Source organism: Nicotiana sylvestris, chromosome 12 (assembly GCF_000393655.2).
Source record: "Nicotiana sylvestris chromosome 12, ASM39365v2, whole genome shotgun sequence".
Classification (NCBI taxonomy): Eukaryota; Viridiplantae; Streptophyta; class Magnoliopsida; order Solanales; family Solanaceae; genus Nicotiana; species Nicotiana sylvestris.
In genome coordinates, this window is record NC_091068.1 from 45565397 (window position 1) to 45589745 (window position 24349).

General features: G+C 39.7%; 5 protein-coding genes across 6 annotated transcripts; 3 read left to right on the top strand and 2 right to left on the bottom strand.

Moving 5' to 3' along the window:
* The first annotated feature begins 50 nt into the window (after nt 1-50).
* On the top strand, nt 51-2076 carry LOC104213863 (putative late blight resistance protein homolog R1A-3). Of its 2 annotated transcripts, XM_070165365.1 has the most exons (3): nt 51-245; nt 336-1671; nt 1759-2076. In XM_070165365.1, the coding sequence occupies exons 2-3, from the start codon at nt 958-960 to the stop codon at nt 1786-1788; spliced, it is 744 nt and encodes a 247-aa protein (XP_070021466.1). In that variant the 5' UTR covers nt 51-245; nt 336-957; the 3' UTR covers nt 1789-2076. The 2 variants fall into 2 exon arrangements, with proteins under 2 accessions (XP_070021466.1, XP_070021464.1); XM_070165363.1 differs by having other exon boundaries at nt 51-1671.
* A 1836-nt stretch (nt 2077-3912) lies between these two features.
* On the top strand, nt 3913-4812 carry LOC104213862 (putative late blight resistance protein homolog R1A-10). Its single transcript, XM_009763410.2, has one exon. The coding sequence runs from the start codon at nt 3913-3915 to the stop codon at nt 4810-4812; it is 900 nt and encodes a 299-aa protein (XP_009761712.1).
* Nucleotides 4813-5347: 535 nt separating this feature from the next.
* On the top strand, nt 5348-6527 carry LOC138882976 (putative late blight resistance protein homolog R1A-3). Its single transcript, XM_070163626.1, has 4 exons — nt 5348-5597; nt 5672-6015; nt 6326-6340; nt 6426-6527. The coding sequence occupies exons 1-4, from the start codon at nt 5348-5350 to the stop codon at nt 6525-6527; spliced, it is 711 nt and encodes a 236-aa protein (XP_070019727.1).
* Nucleotides 6528-7577: 1050 nt separating this feature from the next.
* LOC104213860 (uncharacterized) lies at nt 7578-11875 on the bottom strand. The gene is made up of 3 exons (XM_009763409.2): nt 11493-11875; nt 8697-9355; nt 7578-8409 (listed from the first exon to the last, which is right to left on the bottom strand). The coding sequence occupies exons 2-3, from the start codon at nt 9299-9301 to the stop codon at nt 7728-7730; spliced, it is 1287 nt and encodes a 428-aa protein (XP_009761711.1). The 5' UTR covers nt 9302-9355; nt 11493-11875; the 3' UTR covers nt 7578-7727.
* Nucleotides 11876-22108: 10233 nt separating this feature from the next.
* LOC138882977 (uncharacterized) lies at nt 22109-22573 on the bottom strand. Its single transcript, XM_070163627.1, has one exon. The coding sequence runs from the start codon at nt 22571-22573 to the stop codon at nt 22109-22111; it is 465 nt and encodes a 154-aa protein (XP_070019728.1).
* Nucleotides 22574-24349: the final 1776 nt, after the last annotated feature.

Consider the following 24349-nt stretch of genomic DNA (forward strand, 5'->3'; position numbering starts at 1 on the left):
GCCTTAACTATGTTGCTGATTATGCAAGCCCTGATCCTGACTTCCCCCCCTCATAGTATGTCTTTTCTAAGTTTAGACGATAGCTGGAATCTGTTTACTGAAATGCTGTTCAAATCGGGAAGCATATCATACAACAATGTCGAGGATTACCTCTATCGATCGTTGTCATTGCTGGAATTCTTGGCAAGAGGACCCGACCCATGATAATTGGAAGAAAATTGAGGAAAATTTGAACTCATTCTTTGGTACGGTTTCTGAACAGTGTCAATCAATTCTTTCATTGAGCTACAGTTACTTGCCCCAAAATTTGAAGGCTTGTTTTCTCTATGTTGGAGGTTTTCCTGAAGGTATGGAGACTAATGTTTCCAAGTTGATTAGGCTATGGATAGCTGAGCAGTTCATAAAAGCAAGAAGGTATAAGAGGTTATAAGTGGTGGCAGAGGAGTATCTACAAGACTTGATTGATAGAAGTCTTATTTTGGCCGGTAAAAGAAGGGCTAATGGTAGGATGAGAACTTGCAAAATACACGATCTTCTTCGTCAGCTGTGCATAATAGAAGCTCACAATGAAAATGTTGTGCACGCCATGAATGCAAATGTCCCCATGTTCTCAGAAGCCATAAATGATCAACGACGAGTAATTGTTCCATTTGATATTAAAGAGAAGCATGTTTACCCTACAAGGCATAGCAGTGTCATTACAAGTATGACCCGGACATTTATTTTTACGAAATATTCTGATTTTCCATTGTTTCACAGTTCAAGCTGCTTAAGGTGTTGGACGTATATAATGTCCGTTGCGATTTCTCATGTGTAATACCTAAACTTATACATTTGAGATATGTTGCTGCAAACATTGACGAAGCTCCTTCACTTGCCAAATTATGGAATCTACAAACCATAATTCTTTGTAATTTTGCAAGCAAAGACTTGCATCTCCCACAAGAGATCTGGACAATGTCAGAGATAAGACATCTAGATATTAGATGGTCAATACATATGCCTAATTCTCTTGCGACAGAAAGTTATAATAGTATTGAAGAACAACCTTTGTTTCTCAATAACTTGCAAACACTTGTGCTATGTTCCTCTCCTTATTTGGCGGAAATCCTAAGAAGAACTCCCTATCTAAATAAGCTAACGATTTTAGATGAATCTAGACACCCTGACTGTCCTGCTATTCTTGATCCTCTCAGTCTTCTACAGGAGTTGGAGACACTAACTATAGAAGCAGATTTAGGCAGTGACCTGATGATTCTCTCTCGGGATATTTTCCCTCCTAATCTCAAGCAATTGAAATTGTCGTATGCTACTTTACAATGGGAAGATATGGTTGTGCTGGCTAATTTACCCAATCTTGAGGTGCTCAAAGCATATTCTGCATTCGAGGGAACAAATTGGAAACTAAATGAAGATGTTGTATTTCAAAAACTAAAATATCTACGACTTCAGTACGGAGGTCTGGAAAGGTGGGAAGCAACTAATGATAATTTTTCGATGCTTGAGCAACTACTCCTGTATGGGTTCCGGAAGCTGGAGGAGATTCCTCAGAGCATTGGAGATATAATGATACTAAAATTGATCCAAATAGAACGTTGCAGCGCTGCAGCAGTCACTAGTGCAAAGAAAATTCAGCAAGAGCAAGAAAGCTGGGGAAATTATGGGCTTCAAGTTCGAATTATCTAGCTTTGATTATCAAGTATGTTAATATTCCAACTTTGATTATTAGTGATTTTTTTTTCTTTTTGATTTGCACAGGGTGTCCGAGTCTCTAAGAGCCCCGACTAATCCTGGGGTGCACAGGCCCTCGGCAAGGAGTTTCCCGCAAGTGCATCACGGTTAATTCAGGTTTTACCCAGTTCGATGGCCTTCAAAAATTGTTTAACTTGAGACCTTGACAGGGAGCAAACCCCAAGGCTCAAGTCAATTGCCACCAGGCTCAAGTCGAACTTGTGATTTTCTGTGTTCTTTCGTTTTTCTTTTTACCTTCTTTTCTTATTAAAAGGTTTGTAAATTTTGAGAACTGTTATCTACAGACTACAGTTAGAATCTTAAGATCAGAGGCAGATCCAGGATTTTGACAGGATGGATGCACTATTAAGAAGGGGTGGATCCATGATATAAATTCTACATGTTCAACCTTTAGGTCTTACTAGCGCACCCTTTACACATTCAAATTATAAGTTCAAAATTAAAATTAAAAAAAAAATATTTTTCTTGCATCTATATCTCTTATCCACATTGAAAATGTCGGGATCAGTCGAACCCATTGATTATATGCTACATCATACAATTTTACTAGTTTTAATATACATATTTTGTTTAATCATATAAGATTTTACGGTGACAAAAGAAGAATAAGAATTTTAATGTGTGAAAATTTTGAAAAAATAAATCAACAAAAAAAGAAATAAAAGAAAAAAATACTTAATTAATACGCAAAAAGTAACACCAGACATATTCATCTCCCTGGGCGTCTAGTTCTAGGGAAAAAAAGAAGAAAAAACAACAAGATTGATATAGGATTTGACCTTACAACCTCACTCAGAGAGATAGACCCAGTAACTATCACATTATATAATATTTTGAGCATGAGTGCACACACATATATTTAAGTATTTCTGAAAAAAAATATAACATTACTATACATAATTCAGGGAGGGGAGCATGAGTTCACGTGCCCCATGAAACCCCCCTAAATACGCCCTAAGATACATTGTAGTTTTAATCACTTTTTGGATGCTTTCCGCCCCCCCCCCCCCCCAAAAAAAAAAAAAAAAACCCCACACACACCTATAAGATTTGCTACAAATAAGCTTTTAATGACAACAACAACAACCCAGTGAATTCCCACAAGTGGGATTTGGAGAGGGTAGTGTGTACACAGACCTTATCCCTATTCCGGAGGAGTAGAGAGGCTATTTCCGATAGACCCTTGGCTCAAGAAGATGGAAAAACTTTTAATTGGCATTTGAGAAAATTCCGAGTATGATTTACTACAGTTGTTGTTTACCTTTTTGGTAATTCAATCTTAATTCTCGTTAGCTGTAAACCTTCTAATAACCATAATAAATAACAAAGAATAGTATTATAGAAAGATTGGTTATAGTAGTAGACAATAATAGATTAAGTGAAAATGAGCAAGCACAACATAGCATTAGAAGAGATTTTTTTGGTCGGGTTAGGAAAGAATGATGATATAAGAAAAGTAATTGTATTATAGTAGTAATTGAGTAAAATAGCCAATTGTCTTGGAATAGTTGATTTTTAACCACCCTAACCAAAGGAGGATTAACAGTCTAAAAAATGAAAATCCGAGGAGGAATAGAACTTATAATTCCTTACTCTTTAAATATTAACAAACAAGCAAAAATTGATCTTTATATATGTAAGCCGACAAAGAAATTACTTAGTAACTATATCCTCCTAATCCAGCTTAAGAACATGATATTCAACTGCTGTTCTGGAGAGTTTATGTAGTAGTGTTTCTTATTTAGTTGTTTGTAGCTTTGTGTAACCATTGCCAGAAAGGAACTTTAATTTGTTTGTAATAAACCTGGCTGTCCGTCAAGTTTGTTAATAGTGTGTGCCTGTGTAGGCTACAACTTGTTCGTCCAAGAAAAGGGCAGTCCGGTGCACTAAGCTCCCGCTATGCGCGGAGTCCGGAGAAGGGCCGGACCACAAGGTCGCAGCCTCCATTCCCATTGCATCTCAAGAAACAATGAGTATAATTTGAATTAGTATCAGGCGGATTGTCTCGAGGACACAAAATTAGGGCAAATCAAGGACCTTAAACTATATCAAATTAAGAATAAAGAAAGCCAAAATGAGGTAGGTAAGTAGCTTTTTGCAGAAGCAACAAGTTCTTCCTCATCAAGACGGTATGCAGCTGAGGAAAATATTGTTGCCGGAATGGAGGAAGACTTCAACACCATATTAGATTGCCTCACTTCCCAAACATATGAGCTAATTGTCATATCAATTGTTGGTATGGGCGGTATCGTTAAGTCAACTCTTGCTAGAAAAGTTTATGATGATTCATCAATTCGACATCGATTTGATACATGTGCATGGGTTACTGTCTCTGAAAACTACAATGAGAGACAAGTGCTTCTTGATGTTGTCTCTTCAATCATCTCGGATAGGACTGATGAAAGCAATATAAAAATGAGCAATGGTCAACTAGCGGAGATTGTGTATAGAGGTTTGAAGTGTAGGAGATTTCTAGTTGTCATAGATGATCTTTGGAGTACTGAGGCCTTGGACCACATGCGAAGAATGTATAATAAAAGCCGGATTATATTAACCACTAGGCTCAAATATGTTGCTGATTATGCCAGCTGCCCCGAGTTTCCTCCTCATAATATGTCTTTTCTAAGTTTCGATGATAGTTGGAATCTATTTAACGAAAGACTATTCCAAGAACAACCTTATCCTTCTAAACTAGAAGAAATAGGGAAGCGTATCGTACAACAATGTCGAGGATTGCCTCTATCAATCGTTGTCATTGCTGGACTTCTTGGAAAGATGGACCTGAGCCATGATAATTGGAGGAAAGTTGAGGAAAATTTGAACTCATTCTTTGGTACGATTTCTGAACAATTCCGAACAATTCTTTCTATGAGCTACAATCGCTTGTCCCAACACTTGAAGGCTTGCTTTCTCTATATAGGAGGTTTTCCTGAAGACATAGAGATTAGTGTTCCAAAGTTGATTAGGCTATGGATTGGTGAGCAATTCGTGAGGGCAAGAAGGGATAAAAGGTTAGAGTTGGTGGCTGAGGAGTATCTAGAAGAGTTAATAGAAGTCTAATTTTGGTTGATAAACGACGGGTTAATGGAAGGATCAAAACTTGTAAAATTCACGATTCTGCACCAGCTGTGCATAAGAGAAGCTCAAACTGAAAATGTTGTGCTTGTCATGGATGAGAATGTCCCCAATTTCTTAGAAGGCGTAGATTATCAACGACGAGTGATTATTTCGCTCCGTAAGCATGTTTATCTTCCAAGGCAGGGGAATGGTGTTACAAGTACAGTCCGCAGCTTGGTTTTGACGAGCTTTTGTGACAAAGTTTCTCTGTACAATGTCTCTGTTCTTTTGTCTCGCATTTCAAGCTGTTGAAGGTGTTGGACGTACTTAAGACGCATCATTGTTTTTGCAGTGTAATACCTGAACTTGTACATTTGTGATATGTTGCTGCAAAAATTGACGAAGCTCCTGCACTAGCCAAATTGTGGAATCTACAGACCATTATTCTTTTTAGATCACAAATGACAGCCTTACAGCTCCCACTAGAGATCTGGACAATGTCAGACATAAGACATTTTGATATTAGTCGCTATATACAATGCCTAATCCTCTTGACGCAGAAAATCATAGTGTTGGAGAGCAACCTTTGTTTCTCAATAACTTGCAGACACTTTCTCTCCATTCGTCTCCTTTTGTGGCGGAAATCCTAAGAAGAACTCCGAATTTAAATAAGCTAAAGATAACATCAGAATCTACTTCTCACTGGTCTGCTATTGTTGATAGTCTCATTAGTCTAAAGGGGCTTGAGACACTACAGATAGCAGCAGCAACAGCCTCTTATCCTATCAGTCTCTCTAGGGATATTTTCCTGCCTAATCTCAAGAAGTTGAGATTATATTTTACTTTTTTTTTCCATGGGAAGATACGGTTATGCTGGTTAATTTACCCAATTTTGAGGTGCTCAAAGCACATTGTGGATTCATGGGAACAAATTGGATACTAAATGAAGATGTTGTGTTTCAAAGATTACAATATCTACAGATTGTTTTCGGATATAAACTGGAAAGGTGGGAAGCAGCTAGTGATAATTTTCCAATGCTTGAGCAACTATTCCTGTATGGGTTGGACTTGGAGGAGATTCCTCAGAGTATTGGAGATATACCCACACTAAAGTTGATCCAAATAGAAAATTGCAGCTCTACCGCCGTCACTAGTGCTAAGAAGATTCAAGAAGAGCAAGAAAGCTGGGGAAAGTATGAGCTTCAGGTTCAAAATATCCAGCCACAAAAATAAGGTATGTTAGAATCATCTTTATTGGTATCCAATTCTTAATATGTTCATGTGGAACTGTTAATGGAATATTTAACTGATCAAGCATATTACTTCATGGGACAATGTCTCTTTAGTTCTTTAAGCTACATACTTACATGTATTTCTCTAACCTTGCACTTGCAACTTTCTTATGAAGTGTATGTGATAAGGTCTGTTCCTCTAGATATTTGGAATGAATTAATGGTTTCTGCATGAAAAATATGCAGTGCTACCAGTATTCTTTAATCTTTCATGTTTGTTTAAGGTATGGAAAAGACTGGTAAGAGTTGTCTGAATAGAGAAAATTTTGTTTGAACATTAAAATCTATTCTTCAAATGTGACAGATCTTGTTTCTAATACACAGCTAATACTTTACCATTTCATGGAAAAAAAGATACTTGATCCTGTTTATTATTTTCTACTCTTAGAAAATGAACAAACTGACAATATTGATCTTCATATGTGAACGAATAAAGAGATACTTAGTAACTATATTCAACATCTAAAAATATGCAGTGCATCTTTGATTTGATTTTATCCTAGGCAGCCTCATGACTCAGCTTTTTATATGGTTTCAGTGCAGGAACAGGGTGATTGAAGACCTTCTCGCTTTATCGCTTGTTACTACTACTTTTTTCCCTTGAGCCAAGGGTCTGTCTCTATCTTCACAAGGTAGGGGTAAGGTTCCGTGTACGCTCTACCCTCCCCACACTCACTTGTGGGATTACACTAGGTTTGTCGTCGTTGTTGTCGCTTCGAGAAGTTTGAAAACCTTCTGGTGTTGATGGTGTCATATTTTGTATAGGATCAATGATTTGCTGGAATGCATTACCTTTTATGTTTAGTTTGAACTACTATGACCTGAAATAGTGTGTAAGCTTACAACTGCTGGTGTGAGAGTCACTGCTGTGCAATTTCCTAATGGCTATCTTTGCTTAAAGAGGCAATTGTTGTAATTTTTCAGATCAAATTTATCCCCTTTTCTTGTCGTTTACATTGTTTTATTGTTAAGTTAAAAAATAGGCATTCTTGTTTTAGCATCGAGGCTTCAGTACAAGCCAATGTAAAATTAGGTAAACGTTCAAGTATACAATTTAAACAGTTAAATCCTGGAGAGCTTTCATGTAACTCAACTACCACAGAATTATACATAAACAAAACTCTTAAATCAAGCGTTTCCGTTGTGCCAAATTCATGAAATACCCAACTCAGGGTAATTAGGTTGGAAGAAAGACATCAAGATTTGAAGGATCTTTCATTTTGACATCTACTAGTATAGCTAATTGGTGCTGAGATTCCTTCAGATTTACAAGTGACATCTTTTTATAACAAGTCCAATTAGTTGCTAGTATTAACTACGTAGTACATATGACTCTACCTAATTCTTCTCCTACACATCATGCATGAGAGAGCTAATATCTCTTCTCCTTCAATTCTTTAGACAAATTGCCTAGAGATAACCACTGGAGTATTATCTTTTTAAGTCAGTTTTTCTCGACAACGACTAAAATGGAAATGAGCGAAGAAAGTAAGGAGTATAGATCAAGCTTAATCTGTACAGCAAGTCAAGTTGTTACAACAATTAGAAGAGATACAGGGACTTTGGCTTCCTTCATCAAAAGGAAATCAGTATCACATATATAAACATCTATATACTTATATCATATCACCAGGAATGGCTAGCACTTCTACGGAGCTTTCTGCGAAAAGGCCTGCATGCTTCGATGCTCAGATCAACTGCAGCTGCAAGAGCCATGAAAATGGCAACATCCTCCACACAGGTCACATGTCGCATGGCAAGTTGCACGAGGGGCTTGCTACATTTCCCTTCCCCTTGCACCCGACAGCTCATGACAAACCCGCCTGCTACAGGACTTAGTGCCGTGAAATCTCCACTGCCTCTTGGACTATGCAATGGACTTGATGCTGCTCGAACCTGTCTGTCCGTGTCTATGTAGAACTCCCCACCCTTTTCAGCACTGATCAAGATCTCGGACATGAGAAGATCCGCGTATTCCTGTTCCTCAGATAGCAGATGAAAGCGACAGCAGATGGAGTCTCTGATCCCACGTTCACGCCATGCTTCAAGCTTTCCCCATGGCTGCCAGCTTTCAGGCCTGCAAACATCAGAGCGAACAATCAACCAAGCTCCTGGGTTGGATCTGGCCACCCAATCACAACCTGTTGATGGCACAAAAGGAGTTGTTATGAAGGCTGCTGCAACAGCCGAGCCAGAGAGATCATGAATCTTCACCTTCCATCCTTTCCTTTCTCTTTTATCAATGTCAAGTTCAGAGCTATCACTAGAGCTTGACCAAAAATGACTCAACGGATCTCGTGGGGATACCCTGCAAGTTCAAGGTAGCAAAATACATTTATGTAGGACCAAAATTTACGGTCCCTTATGGAAGCTGAAAGCAGGGCAAGAAATGATAGTCCTACTATAAGAACCTCATTTAAATCAATTTTGGCAAGAGGAATAATAGAGGAAATGAGAGATCTGGGAGATATAAATGAAGCAACTTAAATTTTAGAACCAAAGAACGAAATGCCTGTGTCAATGTAAATAATCCTCATCCATGTCTGAAACATGAACGGAAAAGATTCATAATCTACAAGAGAGCAAAAATTGTACCGGTCTTGACTAAACTTGCAACTAAATATAGGTTGCTTGATAGTTCCTTGAAGCTGAACAATTTGAGGACTTAGTTTTGTCTTATCTTCAAACTGGAAAATGTATCTTGGATCAGGGTCCAGCTTCACTCTTAAATGAAGCTCTGCTCCAAGGTTTCTATTTAGCCGCTTGTTCTTGCCAATGCCTATCCATCCATTGAACAGAATGACTGGCTTTCCGTCACCCCACTCAGGACCCACTTCCAACTTAAATGTCCCAATCTGCTGCCTTTTAATACCAACACCACAGTGAGTTCCTTTGCGTCCTGTGAAAACAACAATCTCTAGACATGCGTGATGCTTTAATAAACAGCCAGGTTCTAGTAATGCTTTCAGATCAGATTCTTTTAGATAAAAACTGGAGGCTGTATTGTTAGTATCTGGAATAGCTTCAGGAGAAGATACCAGGGGAATAGATGTTGTCTGCACAGGAAAACCTCGAAGACGGATCTCACATACACAAGGAGAAGATAGCACACTTATCCCTGATTTTGCACCAGTAGCTGTCCCACGCACTCTCAACCCTAGTGACCCTATTGAGAGCCTGATGAAAGCCTGAGGATTCATTCTGGTCAAAAGACCGCCATTTGTTATAAGCTAAATTCCAAAGTTTATAAAATCCTGTCAAGTTAAGAACAGTGATCAGTGTAGTCGATATTTAAGTATCTAGTGAATCTCAAATCCTGTCAAGGAATTCATGTTAATATTGGTTAAATAAATTAAGAAAGAGGTATGCGAAGAGATCTTCCCGTAAGACCAGCCACGTGTAAGATTTACATACATTAGACAAAGAATTTCTATAAACATAATCTAAAGTTGCAAGATTGATACAATATAAAAGTTGAAAAATCAACATGCTTCATATTTGCACATATGTGTTCAAGTTTCAAGTTGGTCATCTTAAAGGATAGGAAATACAGTAGAATTGGCCATATCATAGATAAGACAAGAAAAAGGACTACCAGTTGCGGTTCTTTACGTTATCTATGCAGATAACACCATAAATTATTTCCGCAACCAGCCAAATCTGATGATAGATCGAAAGAGGAAGTTTCTAGATTGTTGCATATGCTGCAATGTTTTTACATGAATATTGTCAACAATCCTTCTATCAGCAATAACTGACATTCAGCATTATTAGGCAGATTCTGCAATGAGCAAAGGAATAGTTGAAGGCATAAATGAGCAATCCCGACCTTCTATTTATTAATTGGTGTGGGAAGATTAACTGTTATGGTTCCCGTATCAGGACTCTTTTTTGGTTAATTTGCAATTTTAACTAGCAGTACATAGTATAGGAATAATACGGTACATCTCCTGGCAGATAGTTCTCATAACTGATTAAATTTTTTTTTGATCAGGAATCATAACTGATAAAATTGAAGAAGAAATTGACAATGAAAAACTTTAGACAAACGACATATCAATATATATAGTAATGCCACTGTACTGATTATCCTGGAAAGAGATGTGGCAAAATAGTTAAGATTAAATTTCAATCAAAAGAGGATGTGTTTCCAAAAATTTGCATTGATTGTAACCAGATGGAGATTAGACTAGCAAAAGAAAACGCGCATGAATAGTCTAGTAAATACTGTAATCAAAAGGTGAATATACATCAACAGAAGAAAAATCATACTCGTGTAATCCAAAGAGACTAACACAAGTGAAATCCCTTCCTTTTGATGGACCTTTATGTTATATCACATTTCTTCAATAGAATGTGGTCACACCTCTATATAATGCACCACCACAATGTTTTGCACATTATAATGTTGCACGGAATACAGTTGTAGGCCAACATGCAAATCTCTCATTTGATCATCGATCAGATACATAGAAAAAAAACTCGTCTATCAGACCTTCCAAGTAGGTAAAAGGAAAACTGTATAAGCAAGAAAGACAACAACTGCCCATATGAACACTAACTAAAGTATCCCAAGCTATAAAGTATAATCCTAAGTTTCGTAATCCATGCATTACTCTGTGTTTTTTTTATGACCGAGAAATCCTCCTGGGGTCAACCCTTAGGATCAACCGCAACATTCGAAAATTGGGCTTTGGGGGGGGGGGGTAATGGGCCTGCCCCGCTACTCTCTTTTTTACTTCCCTCATTATTTCATCTTCTTCACCGACAATATGGTGGAAGTTAAAAGGGTTTAATAAAGGTCAGCTTGAGCTATAATTCCCAGTAAAAATAGCTCAAGAATGCTCCCAAAAACTCTAAATGCAATTCATCATCATAAACAATGGCACCAAAATTATCAATCCAAGTTTTTGTATCATTATCCACTTTTTCGTAAAATTTCCAAGCTACCCACTTTTGGCTAAAAGCTCCAAAACTTTGTATCCTTATCCACCATTACATACTGAACCGCATTTAGTATATCGTTTAGTCAATTGAGATACATACAATAATGTTCTGAATCTGAAAAACTTGTAAATTAGCAGACAACATTTTCCATAAGTGACGATAGCTTGCTTGAATTAGCATTCCACTAAACACTGTCCATATTGCAAAAAACCCTTTAATTGTCAATAGTTCTGTCCTATGCTTCACTTTTCAGTTGTATTTAAATGATTCAATTTTTAGCTATTAATTGTTCTTGACGTGATCAAACAAGAACTACACATTAAAATAAGCCCAGCAACTTAAATTTTACTTCAAAATTAAAACAAGCAAAGTAGAAACCAATTACAGTAAAAAATATACATGGGTAAACAGAACCAATAAATAAAAAATAAAAAACCCACTTACTATGAAGCTTTCTCTTCCTTTTATAGAAAAGAAAAAGTCACTTTTGGAGCTGCAACAAGTCAAATTCTTCCAAATGCCTGGATAACTTTCTCAATAAAAATGCTCAATTTTCAGAGAAATTTCAATAAAAAGAGAAACTTTCTTCTCTCTCTTTCTTGTAGATCCAATTATAATAATCCAATTATATCTGTTCATAGATCACGAGAAAACGCCATTTTTTTTATGTATATGTATGTTGTCACCTATATATGGATATTCGGTAAGTGTAGAAACATTCTCTCTGTATCAAAATGAGTTAAAAAGGGAAAGAATGGAAGAGGAAGAGGGAGAGAAAGGAGAAATGGGGCTTCAGTATTTAGGACGAAATAGGCGGAGAAAGTAAAGGTAAATTATTGATTTAATACCCTACTATAACAAACTAAGTACAAACTTTTTGTGCCTGCATATTTAATTTTGTTATAGTAAAAAAAAAGTCATATAAATTACAAAATATTCACAACGAGACATAGATCTATTTAAGAATTTCTATTTAATGAGGAGACGTTTATGTTAAACAATATTTAACTTTGAGGATTATAATTTATTGGTACGTTGATGAATAGAACACAATACCTAGGCAAGGCATTCAGTTTTTCGATTTGATTGCGTATTATTTGAATTCAATTTTTGGTCTTCAAGTAAAAAAAATAAAATTTAATTCGAACCAATACATGTTTAATTTGATTCGATATTCTGTGTTTTGATTTGATTTTTAGAATTCGCCATATTTTACTTTTAACTAGCTGGGAAATTGATTAAAATTAAAAATGAACATACACCATCGAAGTAATTAAGAATTTAATTAGATCATAAACTTATCATGATTTTGACATAATTCAACGATACATTGCTATGATTTTTTCTGCAAAAAATGGACTAATAATATCGTTCAACAATAAAATCTTTTCTAAAGTTGGTAGTAGTTGACAATACATTCCTTCCCGTGGTGGATGCATAATTTGATCTCACATTATAAAGATGGTCCTTCGACACATTTGATATTTCGTTCATCAAATTTTGATACTTTCATTAGGAAAATAAGGCTCTTTTCTAATATAAGGACAAAAGACTTTAGAAATTTTAATTCTACAAGAAGGAAAAAGTTTAAAGAATCCAAAACTTTCTCTGCAACTTTTTAGGTATGAAGTGGGAGTATATGAAAAAGAAATCCAAATATTTGGCAATATTTGGTGTTTTTGCGCACTTTCTGTGCATGTACAAACCCACTGAGGTACGCATACAAAAGTTAAAAATCAAAAGAGAAATACTAAAAGAATCTCTAAAAAATTAACCTTTGCAATAATCGTCAAATTGAAACAAACGAAGGTTCAAGACTGAATAGATCCTGTAATAATTGTTGATTACATGGCTAACCGTGCAGCTCGGACTTGGTCTTACCCGGACTCGGACTCAGGATGTCCTCTCAAGTATAGAGATCGGAGGCATTCGATCTCGACCGTATACAGATAGTCTCCGCATTTCTTAGAGTAAGACGATAAGAAATGATTTGAACTCCGATTTTCTCGAACCTCTTATGATGACATCATCCCCGTGATGCAAGCGTTCGAAGTGACCGAAACGTCCCGTCAGTCCACTTCCCCAAAATCATTGAATGCATGCCAGTATTGGTCGGCCACTAGTGCCGCCAGACCGTCGTTGCCCTTCTATAAAATATGAGGCGATTCCTCTAAGTAAAGAACTTTACTCTTTCTTCGCACCTTTCCCATCTTCATCTTTTTCTCTAATCACCCATTTTCTCCGCCTCTTTAAGCGCCGGAAAATGCCAAGCTCTTTCCAGAAACACCACATCCCTGTTCAACCCATATTCTTTAGCTTACAACCATGGCCAAAACTTCCAAAACGGTCCCCAAAAAGGATAAAGCATCGTCTTCTTCTACCTCCCGACCGACCAAACCGGTGGTGCCGCCAACACTTGAGGAAATCACCCCGGGTCCTTGCATTATTAAGAAGGACTTTAGTATTGAGAATCCTCCCGACATCCCAGGCCGATGCGAGCACGCATCTCGATATATTAGCTTGATAACAAAGAAGCTTATCAAGGATGTAAAGAGGGACTGTTGCTGGGGAGATGAGGTCGAGGTTCAGATCCCGAGCCCCGATGAAAGCATTACTACCCATGTGGAGGGGGTTTTGAGTGTTTAAACTTACCCTTTCATACTGGGTCTCCTCGATCCGGTGGTGGTCGACTTCTACAAAACGTACGATGTCACCTTCGGTCAAATTCACCCTTCTTTTTGGCGTATTGTGATCATGTTGCGGTATTTTTTTGAAAAGACCGAGGGTTTGGAATTCACCCTCAGCCACTTGGTTCGATTGTATCGGCCCCAGTTATTTCGAGGCCTCATCAAGTTGCAGCATCGAACACCGAAAGCCTTCTTTGCCAGTATTGATAAACCCAAAGATCGCGGTTGGATGAGCCGGTTTGTTAGAGCAAGAACTTCGGACGTCATTCCCGGGGATAAAATGCCGTTCCCAGAGAGGTAGAACTTTAACCGTAAGTGGAGTTTGTATTCCCAGTACCTATTCATATTCTGCTTCCATATTTCATAACGCTTTTATCCTTCTTTTGGCAACCAATGCTTGGGCGCCCCCAGCGGTGCCTGACCTCGAGGATTGGGTCTGAAAGTTAGCTGCCACTTCTTTCTACGATGAGCGCAAGTGGCATGAATTATCGAAGGGCCAGTGGGAGGCCAAGAACCACGGTAAGTGCTTTTCAATAGTCCAAACACTTTTCACACATCGGTGGCGTTAACTTATTCATGTTTACATGTGCAGGCCTTGGTGATGCATCCGAGATGAGGCCGGCTCCACCCAAGGAAAAGACCAAGCCTTTGATTCCGAAATCATAGAGGGATAACAAAAGGAAAAGGGTCTCGAAGCCTGACGAACCCCAGGATAAGAAAACTCCTGCTCGAAGGCTGCAGAAAAGATTTGTTCAAACGGGCGCAGATTCGGCCCATGATCCCCTGGATGGTGAAGAAGATGATGGTGAAGAGTCGGCGTTGGTGAATCGAACCAGAAAACCTATCTAGGTCGCCAAGCCTTCCGAGCTGGAAACCTTATCCCCGTGGTGAGGGAAACCCAAAGGAAGATGCGAGCAAGGCCCCCGTGTCCCTGGAGGTTGAGATTGTCCCTCCGTCTTCAACAACTATACCGGATGGTGTAAATGCCGGGACCCCCGAAGCTAATGATAACGCCCCGAGTGAAGAGCTCGGGGCCGCGACAATTGGTCACTCCCTTTCTTTGCCAACTTATTCCGAGGGGGCAATTGAAGAAGCCAACGCTTTTGCGTAAGCCCCATCCAATCAAGGTCATCGAAGACGATACCTTTCAGAGTTGCTACACTGGGATTGACGATGCCGATGACCTTAATGATGCATCCACTACCTTCAAAGAGGCTCAACATCTCCTTTTCCGGGTAAGTCCTTACCTTCAGTATTGTAATTTTTTCTTTCTTTCTTTTCTTTCGACTGATATGTCTCCATTTAATGTATAGGCCGTCGCAAAGTTTAGATCTGAGTAAAGCCAATATGAGGCCGAGCTTAAGAAAGTTTCGGGTGAAGAGAAGGACCTGAGGCTCCTCTATAGCCAAAAGGAAGAGGAGCTTAAGGATCTCCGGACCGCATTGGCCAAAGCTCAAAAAAGCGAGTCCGAACTAGATAAGCAGGTAAATGTGATTTTAACAGAGTACAACCTTCTTGGCCCTACTTCGAAGGCGAACACTTCGACAGCCGCAGCAAAAGCTTGATATAATTGGGCAGCTCCGGGGCGAGGTAGATCAAGTTCGAGCTGATTGTCATCAGTGGAAGAAGAACATGGATCGTCTTGTTGCCGATAAGAAAGCTGTTATGGCCAAAATGGCCTCGGCTAAAGCTTAGCTTCGAGGCATTGAAGCGAAGTGTCTATCTCAGGCCAGGAAAATCGAGGAGTTAGAGGCTGAGCTAGCTAGAGCCCGGGCCAAAGCTGTACAGGCTAAGGCTGAAGCGGAGAAGACGAAGGTTGCGGCTGATAAATACATCGCCATATACTTGAGGGAAGTCGGACTGTTCAAGGTGAGTTGAGGGAGGCCTCTGACCGGGGAAAATAAAGCAATGAATTGGCCAAGTTCCAGGCTTAGAGGGAGACTCTCGAGGAAATCCATGCCCGAGGGTTCAACCTTGCCGATGAGATAGCTGAAGCAAAGGCGCGGGAAACCGGTGCCAGGTTTCTTGTCTCCTCCGATGATCAGGATGTAGCGAGTGGCTCCGGGGACGAGGAAGGTGATGAAGATGTTCTCGAGGGAGAGGAGACTCTCGAAGATAGAGCCGCTGAAGATGCAGTTTCTGAAGACGACAACACTCCTGGGGGTGTGACCCCGAAAATAGATTAGGTTTTCTTTTTTGTGCAAGGGCCCCTTGTGGGAGTTGTAAATATGTTTGTATATTTCCCTTATGAATATAAAGTATCTTTTTGCTCTATCCTCGATTTGTGTTGAATTTTATTTTGTCCCCGTTTGTGGAAAATTTCGATGATTTAAATATTCAGCTCGAGTATCGGTTCAGACTCGTAATAAACCCTTAGGTTTTTATTGCTCAAGATAATACCCCTTAAGGTTTTAGATGGTCCTTGAGCTAATCTTAAAATTAATTTGATGCGAGCTCGGAACAATGGGGCTTTTGGGTCCGAGTAGAGTGAGAATGAAGTCTCGGACTCTTATAAGCTTTTTGCCATTGAGCTCTTTTAAGTTGGCCCTACTCTTTTAAAATTGGCCCTTAGGCTCTTTTAAAATTGGCCCTTAGGCTCTTTAAATTGGGCCGTTTCGGCCTCTAAAATGGCTATATAATTTTTCCCTCATTTCGGTTAAAAGACTTAGTGAAATTTTAGTTATGCCTTAGCATGTGTTCTTGTACCCGTTGGGGTTTTCAAAGGTTCAACGTATCGAAACCTTATTAGTCATTTGTTTGTGTAGACATAATCAAATACCTCTTGAGGTTATTTTCGAAGGCTGTTGCTATCGATGCTTTTGGATTATTCGAGGGCTGAATTTATCGAAGCCCTTAGATTTTTCGGGGGGCTGAATATATCGAAGCCCTTTATATTTTGCTTTTGCTGGGGGTAGCCTGACTTAACCAGTTTTTCAATGTTTGAAGGCCTTTAATTTATAGGGAAGTCGGACACCTCCGAATCACATTATTTTGGCCGTAGCCTTTATATGACCATAGTATTTAGTACGGTCGTAGCCTTAGGATTTGTCACTTTGACTTGTTTCCCGATAACTTTCTGAACTTGTTCGAAAAAGTTAGTCCTCGAGTATATTGGCCTTGGCCTTTGTTCCGAGGGGATGCCTCTTTGAGGTCTTATAAGTCCGAGTTTTCGATGACTCGGATGTACTAACTGTCGATAATAGTCCCCGAGTATTCGGGGGTATTTTTACATTTTGGCTCTTAAGCTGTTTCCCGTAGGATTATAAGTGTAGAGCTCGTACAATAGTAGACTTCTTTGAGACACAAAGTATTTTTGATATTAACATAATGCTTCTTCTAATAATTGATACATGTGTACATGCTTTGCCGTCGGGTCTCGACTATTCTATATGGGCACGGTTCATCTGACCGTTTGGCTCATTACAAAGTTTTCCTATCAAGGCCCTCTTAGGCGTGAAGTATTTTCCTTGAAAATATAACCTCCGAGGTTGATGCCCTCGAGTATTTGAGGTTAATTGAAAAGAAGCCTCGTATACTGTTGAGTTCTCCTTAGGTAGCACATAATTATTGCCTTATTAAAAACCTTGTCGGTAAAATCCATTTAGGACAAAATCCGATCTAAGGGAAAAAAAGTGCAACGCATACTTTTTAAAACCTAAAGCCTTCGTGTAAAAAGGGGTGTTTTTGAGATCATGTGACTTCGGTAGCTTCGATTGAAAACCTGTAATAGGTTAGTTTTAAACCTAAACGCATAAAAAGGATAGGGTTATACCTTAGTAGTAGTATCGTTTAAGTAATGATATGTTCTAATTGTTTGACAATTGTTCACCTTCCATTGTGCTGAGTTTGTAAGATCCTTTATCGACAACTCCGAGGACTCGGTACGGTCCTTCCCAATTCGGTCCTAATTTCCCTTCATTGGGGTCTCGAGTATTAAGGGTGATCTTTCGCAGAACTAAGTCCCCAACTTCAAAGAGTCGAAGGTTGGCCCTTCTATTGTAGTATCTTTCGATCCTTTGCTTCTGCGCGACCATCCAAATGAGCGCTGCTTCTTGCTTTTCATCTAATAACTCGAGGCTAGCATTCATGGCCTCGTGATTTGACTCCTCTGATGCATGTCGAAACCTGGCACTGGGTTCTCCAACCTCGACGGGGATGAGGGCCTCGGAACTGTATACTAGCGAAAACAGGGTGGCCCCATGCTAGACTTTGATGTCGTCCGATATGCCCGAAGGACCTCGGGTAAAAATTCTCTCCATTTTCCCTTCACATCTTCTAACCTTTTCTTCAAGTTCTAAATGATAGTTTTATTCGTTGACTCGGCTTGTCCGTTTCCGATTTGGTGGTACGGTGTTGATAAAATCCTCTTTATTTTATGTGCTTCGAGGAACTCCGTTAACTTGCTACCGATGAATTGCTTTCCGTTGTCACACACAATCTCAGCGGGTATCCCAAATCGACACACGATGTGGTCCCAGATAAAGTCGATGACTTCTTTTTCTCGGACCTTCTCGAAGGCTTGTGCTTCCACCCACTTAGAAAAATAATCAGTCATATACAAAATAAATTTAGTTTTACCTGGGGCCGTTGGTAGAGGGCCGACTATATCCATTCCCCATTTCATGAAAGGCCACGGGGATAAGACTGAATGGAGTTGTTCTCCGGATTGATGAATCATTGGTGCAAATTCACTGACACTTATCACATTTTTTGACAAATTCCTTAGTATATTTTTCCATGTTATCCCAGTAGTATCCTGCTCTGATAATTTTGCAGATTAAAGATTCGGCACTAGAATGGTTCCCACAAATGCCTTCGTGGATTTCTCGTAGAACATAATCGGTGTCCCCTGGCCCCAAACACACTGCCAATGGTCCATCGAATGTTCTTCGGTACAATGTTCCATCTTTATCTAATGCGAACCTCGCAGCCTTGGCTCGTACGACCCTCGATTCTTTGTGATCCAATGGAAGTTTTCTATTCTTCAAATAGTCGATATACTTATTTCTCTAGTCCCATGTTAAGCTCGTTGAATTTATCTCGGCATGACCCTATTCAACCACAGACTTTGATAGTTGAACGACAGTCCCCGGAATGATGTTGTTTTCTTCGATCGAAAATCCTAGATTAGCGAGTGCATCATCCTCGCTATTTTGTTCCCGGGGTATGTGATCCAGAGTCCACTCCTTGAAGCGGTGTAAAGTTACTTGTAGCTTATGCAGGTACCGCTGCATTCTATCTTCCCGAACCTCGAAACTCTTATTTACCTAATTTACCACTAATAGAGAATCACACTTGGCTTCGATGACTTCTGCTCCCAAGCTTTTGGCTAGCTCGAGACTTGAAATCATGGCTTCATACTCGGCCTCGTTGTTAGTTAATCTAGGAGTTTTGACAGATTGCCTAATGGTATCACCCGTTGGCGGCTTTAAAATAATGTCAAGCCCGGACCCCTTTACATTCGAGGCACCGTCTGTGAAAAGGGTCCATACCTCCGCCGCTGTACCCGAGCTTAGCAGGAGTTCTTTCTCCACTTCAGGCACGAGGATAGGCGTAAAATCGGCCATAAAGTCAGCTAGGATTTGAGACTTGATAACCGTCGGGGTTGATATTAGATATTTTACCCGCTAAGTTCGATGGCCCATTTGGCCAATCGACCCGATAGCTTGGGCTTATGCAAAACATTTCGAAGGGGGTAGGTGGTTAGTACACATATAGGGTGGCATTGAAAATATGGTTTTAACTTTCGAGATGCGCTTATCAATGTAAGTGCTAATTTTTCTAAGTGAAGGTACCTAGTTTCAACATCTCCTAGAGTTCAACTTATATAATAAACAAGAAATTGTGTACCTTGCTCTTCTCGAACTAGTACCCTGCTTACCGCTATCTCGGACACTGCCAAGTATAGATAAAGATTTTTATCTACATTCGGGATGTGAAGCAAAAGTGGTCTTGATAGATATCACTTTAATTCTTCTAAGGCTTGTTGACATTCCGGGGTCCATGTGAAATCCTTTTTCTTTTTGGGCAAGAAAAAGAACCGATGACTCCGATCTGATGACCTCGAGATAAATCGACCCAGAGCGGCTATTCGACCTGTTAACCTTTGCATGACCTTCACACTATCCACGACTGTGATGTCCTCGATGGACTTGATCTTACGGGGTTATTTCAATGCCCCTATTCGACACCATGAATCCGAGGAACTTACTCGAGCCGACTCCGAAGGCATATTTTTCCAGGTTGAGCTACATGTTGTATTTTCTCAAAATTTTGAATGTTTCCTGGAAATGATTCCAATGGTCCTTTGCGCGCAGGGACTTAACCAACATATCATCAATGTAAACTTCCATTGTTTTACCTATTTGTCATTCAAAAATTTTGTTAACTAGGCGTTGGTATGTAGCTCCTGCATTTTTTAGCCCGAAAGACATTACATTATAACAATAAGTCCCAAATTTTGTAATAAATGAAGTTTTTTCCTGGTCCCCCGGGTTCATCTGAATCTGATTATACCCGGAGTAGGCGTCGAGAAAAGTTAGGATCTCGTAGCCAACCGTGGCATCGATCATACGATCGATGTTGGGCAATGGGAAAGAATCTTTGGGACATGCCTTATTCAAGTCCTTATAATCTACGCACATTCTAAGTTTGTTTCCTTTTTTAAGGACTACAACTACGTTGGCTAGCCACTCGGGGTACTTTACCTCCCGAATAGATCCTATTTTAAGGAGTTTGGTTACCTCGTCCTTCATGAAAGCGTGCTTTACCTCGGATTGAGGCCTCCTTTTTTGCTTCACCAGTTTGAACCTGGGATCGATGCTTAGCCGATGCATGGTGATCTCCGGTAGAATCCCTGTTATATCTAAGTGGGACAAAGCAAAGCAATCCATATTGTCAATAAGAAATTGAATGAGTTTTTTCCTGAGTTCGGGAGTCAATCCAGTCCCCAGGTATACCTTTTTCTCGGGCATGTATTCGATCAAGATGACCTGCTCCAGCTTTTTGATAGTTGATTTGGTAGCATCGGTACTCTTCGGGAATGACGAAGGTTCGGGGAGTAAGGAAATCCTCATCTTCGTCTTCGGTTACCTATTGTTCCGATTTTATCGGGGCTGTAGGCAATAATTCCTATTTGGCCACCTGTGTACTCTCGATGCTCAATTTATCCGAGGTCGAAGGCTCTGGTATTGGCAGCACCTCCTCGATCGCAAACATCTCCTTTGTGGCATGTTGCTCTCTGTAGACTGTTTTCACTTCTTCCTCTATCGGGAACTTCTTCATCTGGTGAAGAGTTGAAGGCACTCCCATCATGTTGTGTATCCATGGTCTCCCGAGGAGCGCGTTATACCTTATATCACCTTCGATGACATGGAACTTCGTATCTTGTATGGTCCCGGCTACGTTCACTGGCAAGATAATTTCTTCCTTTATTGTTTCGCTTGCCATGTTGAAGCCATTCAAGACCCGGGATGCGGGTACAATTTGATCTAGTAGGCCGAGTTGTTCCATGACCCTCGATCTAATTATGTTTGCCGAGCTACCTGGATCTACTAAAACAATTTTAACTTTAATTTTATTCAAAAGGATAGAGATTACCAGGGCGTCGCTGTGAGGCTGAGATATGCCTTCTGCTTCCTCGTCGCAGAATGATAAGATGTCCTCGGGCACATATCTCCGAGTCCGTTTTTCTCTAGTGATTGATAATTTGGTACGCTTGAACACAGGTCGTTGAGGTATATCGACTCCGCCAATGATCATGTGGATTACATGTTGTGGTTCTTATTGTTTGTTTTTTCTTGCGTCTCTTTCCCTGAAGTGATTCTTAGCTCGATCACTCAGGAATTCTCGAAGGTGGCCCTCATCGAACAACCGAACCACTTCTTCTTTTAGATGCCTACAATCCTCTGTTCTATGACCACGTGTGGCATGATACTTGCACACCAAGTTCGGGTTCCTTTGAGAAGGATCGGTCTATATTGGCTTGGGTCACTTGGTATCTTTGATCTTCCCAATAGCTGAGACGATCCCTGATGCATCTATGTTGAAGTTGTACTCTAATAATCGAGGGGCCTCGGCAAGGTGGTATGCTTATCGAACCCACTTTTACTTATGAGGCCTTGAGAATTTTGAACTCGATCATTCCTCCGATCGCCCCGAGGAGTGTTGCGGCTCGGGCCGTTGTTCCTTCGATCAGCATATGGTTGATACCGTTCTTTGTTGAATCTTGATTCCTAGTCTGTATCCCTTGAGGGCTTGACTGCGAATCTATTAGGATGAACTAAACTCGAGGGAGCTCCCAACTAGTCGTCCTCGACCCTGATCTTTGATTGATAATGATTGTGCACATCCGATCATGTCACAACTAGGTATTCAATCAAGTTCTGCTTCAATTATCGAAGCGGTGATTGAGCTCCTTTCATTCAGACCCTGCATAAAGGTCTGTACTGCCCAGTCATCAGAGACCGGTGGTAACTCTATTCTTTCCATCTGAAACCGGGGTATGAACTCCCTTAACATCTCGTCGTTCCTCTGCTTTATCTTGAAGACGTCCGATTTTCTCGTGGCCACCTTTATGGCCCCGACATATGCTTCCACAAAGGTATTTGCTAGCATAGCAAATGAATCAATAGAGTTAGGAGCCAAGTTATTATACCAGATCATGGCTCCCTTTGATAGTGTTTCTCCAAACTTTTTCAGCAAAACTGACTCGATTTCATTGTCATTCAAATCATTTCCTTTAATCCTACAAGTGTATGAAGTTATGTGCTCGTTAGGGTTAGTTGTTCCATTATATTTCGGTATATCGGGCATGCGAAATTTCTTAGGAATGGGCATCGGAGCTGCACTCGAGGAGAATAGTTTTTGTATAAACTTCTTAGCATCAAAACCTTCAAAACTGGAGGTGCCCCCGGTATCTGATCTATCCGGGAGTTATAAGTTTCCACTTTTTTATCATTGTCTTCAATTTTATTTTCTCCGGACTCGATCCTCTTAGTTAGTTCCTCGAGCATTCTCATAATCATGGGGTCAGTCCCCGAGCCACTTTCAGCGGGCCTTTCAAGCGCTGGTTCAGCACGTCGAGTGTTCACTGGTTCGGTTGTGTTTGTAATTCTATTCTGACTCTGAAGTTGAGCGATGACAACTTGTTGGGCTTGCAACATTTCGATTATCACCCGGAGACTGAGTCCTCCTTCTTCTATTCCTCATGTTTTTTGGCCATCGGCCCGGGCTTCCCTGAATACATCTCCTTCGGGGTCCGCGCCTAGATCTGTATTCAAAGCAATATGTGAACTAACATCAACATGTTCCGCATTTGGCACTTCCCCTGGGTTTATCGATGGTACACCAACTCTTGCGTTGCTGTTTTCTCCAAGACCTTCGTTGTCATGAATGGGTGAGTTTTGTGAGCTAGACATGTTTCAGCCTGAAAATCAACAAATCTTGACAAGAAAAAAGTGTAAAAACAACGCGTGTAATGAAAGTCGGTAAAGAATAATCACTATTATCTTTAGTCCCATGGTGGGTGCCAAACTGTTTACCTCGAAAATACGAGTAACAATTAAACTTAATTAGTGATTTTAAAGATATGTGATTTAGTTTAATACCAATTAATAATCAAGAAATATGAAGTAGAAATGTAAGATAGAAGTGAATCAAACCAATGTTACTTAGCAGCAATGACCCCGAGCTTAGTGACCTTGAGGTGACTTAGTGTAGTAAGGATAGTTAAGTAATAAAAATAAAGTAAGAACAATGAAGCTAAAGGACAATGCTGATGAACAATAGGTAAAAAGAGAGTTCTTTTGCTCAGTGATGATGGTGTCGTTACAAATGATTGGGGTCCCCTTTATATAATAGGGGAACCTTAAATAAGGAATATTTCTATTTACAGTAAGGAATATTATTGGTACAACTGTCTAACCACCTAATACAGAATAGTACAATCAAATTTCGGGATTTGCGCCATGATATTGGAAACATGGCATGAATCTAACTCGTTCCAGTACAAATCCACAACGGTACTATTTCGGGGTTGATCACACTCGACCTCGGTGTGCATCGTGCTTCGCTTTCGAACTCAAGTTTGGTCCCTCGAGCTCGTACTTAGTCTTATCCGGACTCGGACTCAGGACGTCCTCTCAAGTATAGAGATCAGAGGCATTCGATTTCGACCGTATACAACGTAGACGTCTAATTTAATTTGGAAAAAAGGTATAAACGTGAGAAAAGTTCAGCATGATCAATAGCTAATCAAAATCATGAAATTAATTACGTAGTTATCTAAATGCAGAAGGGTTGTGAGACGAATAAGAAATTTAAACTTAGCGAGTTTAAACTTCTGAGTTATTAACAATATTAAAAAACTTAGTATTTATATTTTTTAAGATTTTTTAATATATACTTATAATAAATTTAAAATAGTGGATTCAATTAAACTCACTTATGATAGTGTAGGTTCGCCTAAATTTGGATATTCTTAAAGTAAAAAAGCAAACAACGTAATAAGGGGTCGTTTAGTTATCAGAATAATGATACCAATATCAATACTTCTTGTGTCCTAATTTACGTGGTTACTCGTGTACTTGCTCGCGCTTTGTACGATCATAAAAA

Bases quoted from the DNA above. Each gene is read 5' to 3' on its own strand.
- LOC138882977 (XM_070163627.1), bottom strand. From the start codon at position 22,573: ATGCCCATTCCTAAGAAATTTCGCATGCCCGATATACCGAAATATAAT.
- LOC104213862 (XM_009763410.2), top strand. From the start codon at position 3,913: ATGGAGGAAGACTTCAACACCATATTAGATTGCCTCACTTCCCAAACA.
- LOC138882976 (XM_070163626.1), top strand. From the start codon at position 5,348: ATGCCTAATCCTCTTGACGCAGAAAATCATAGTGTTGGAGAGCAACCT. The intron at 5,598-5,671 runs GTCTCTCTAGGG...TTCCATGGGAAG, and splicing joins AACAGCCTCTTATCCTATCA to ATACGGTTATGCTGGTTAAT.
- LOC104213863 (XM_070165363.1), top strand. From the start codon at position 958: ATGTCAGAGATAAGACATCTAGATATTAGATGGTCAATACATATGCCT. The intron at 1,672-1,758 runs GTTCGAATTATC...TGATTTGCACAG, and splicing joins GGGGAAATTATGGGCTTCAA to GGTGTCCGAGTCTCTAAGAG.
- LOC104213860 (XM_009763409.2), bottom strand. From the start codon at position 9,301: ATGAATCCTCAGGCTTTCATCAGGCTCTCAATAGGGTCACTAGGGTTG. The intron at 8,410-8,696 runs GTACAATTTTTG...TTGAACTTGCAG, and splicing joins TGCAAGTTTAGTCAAGACCG to GGTATCCCCACGAGATCCGT.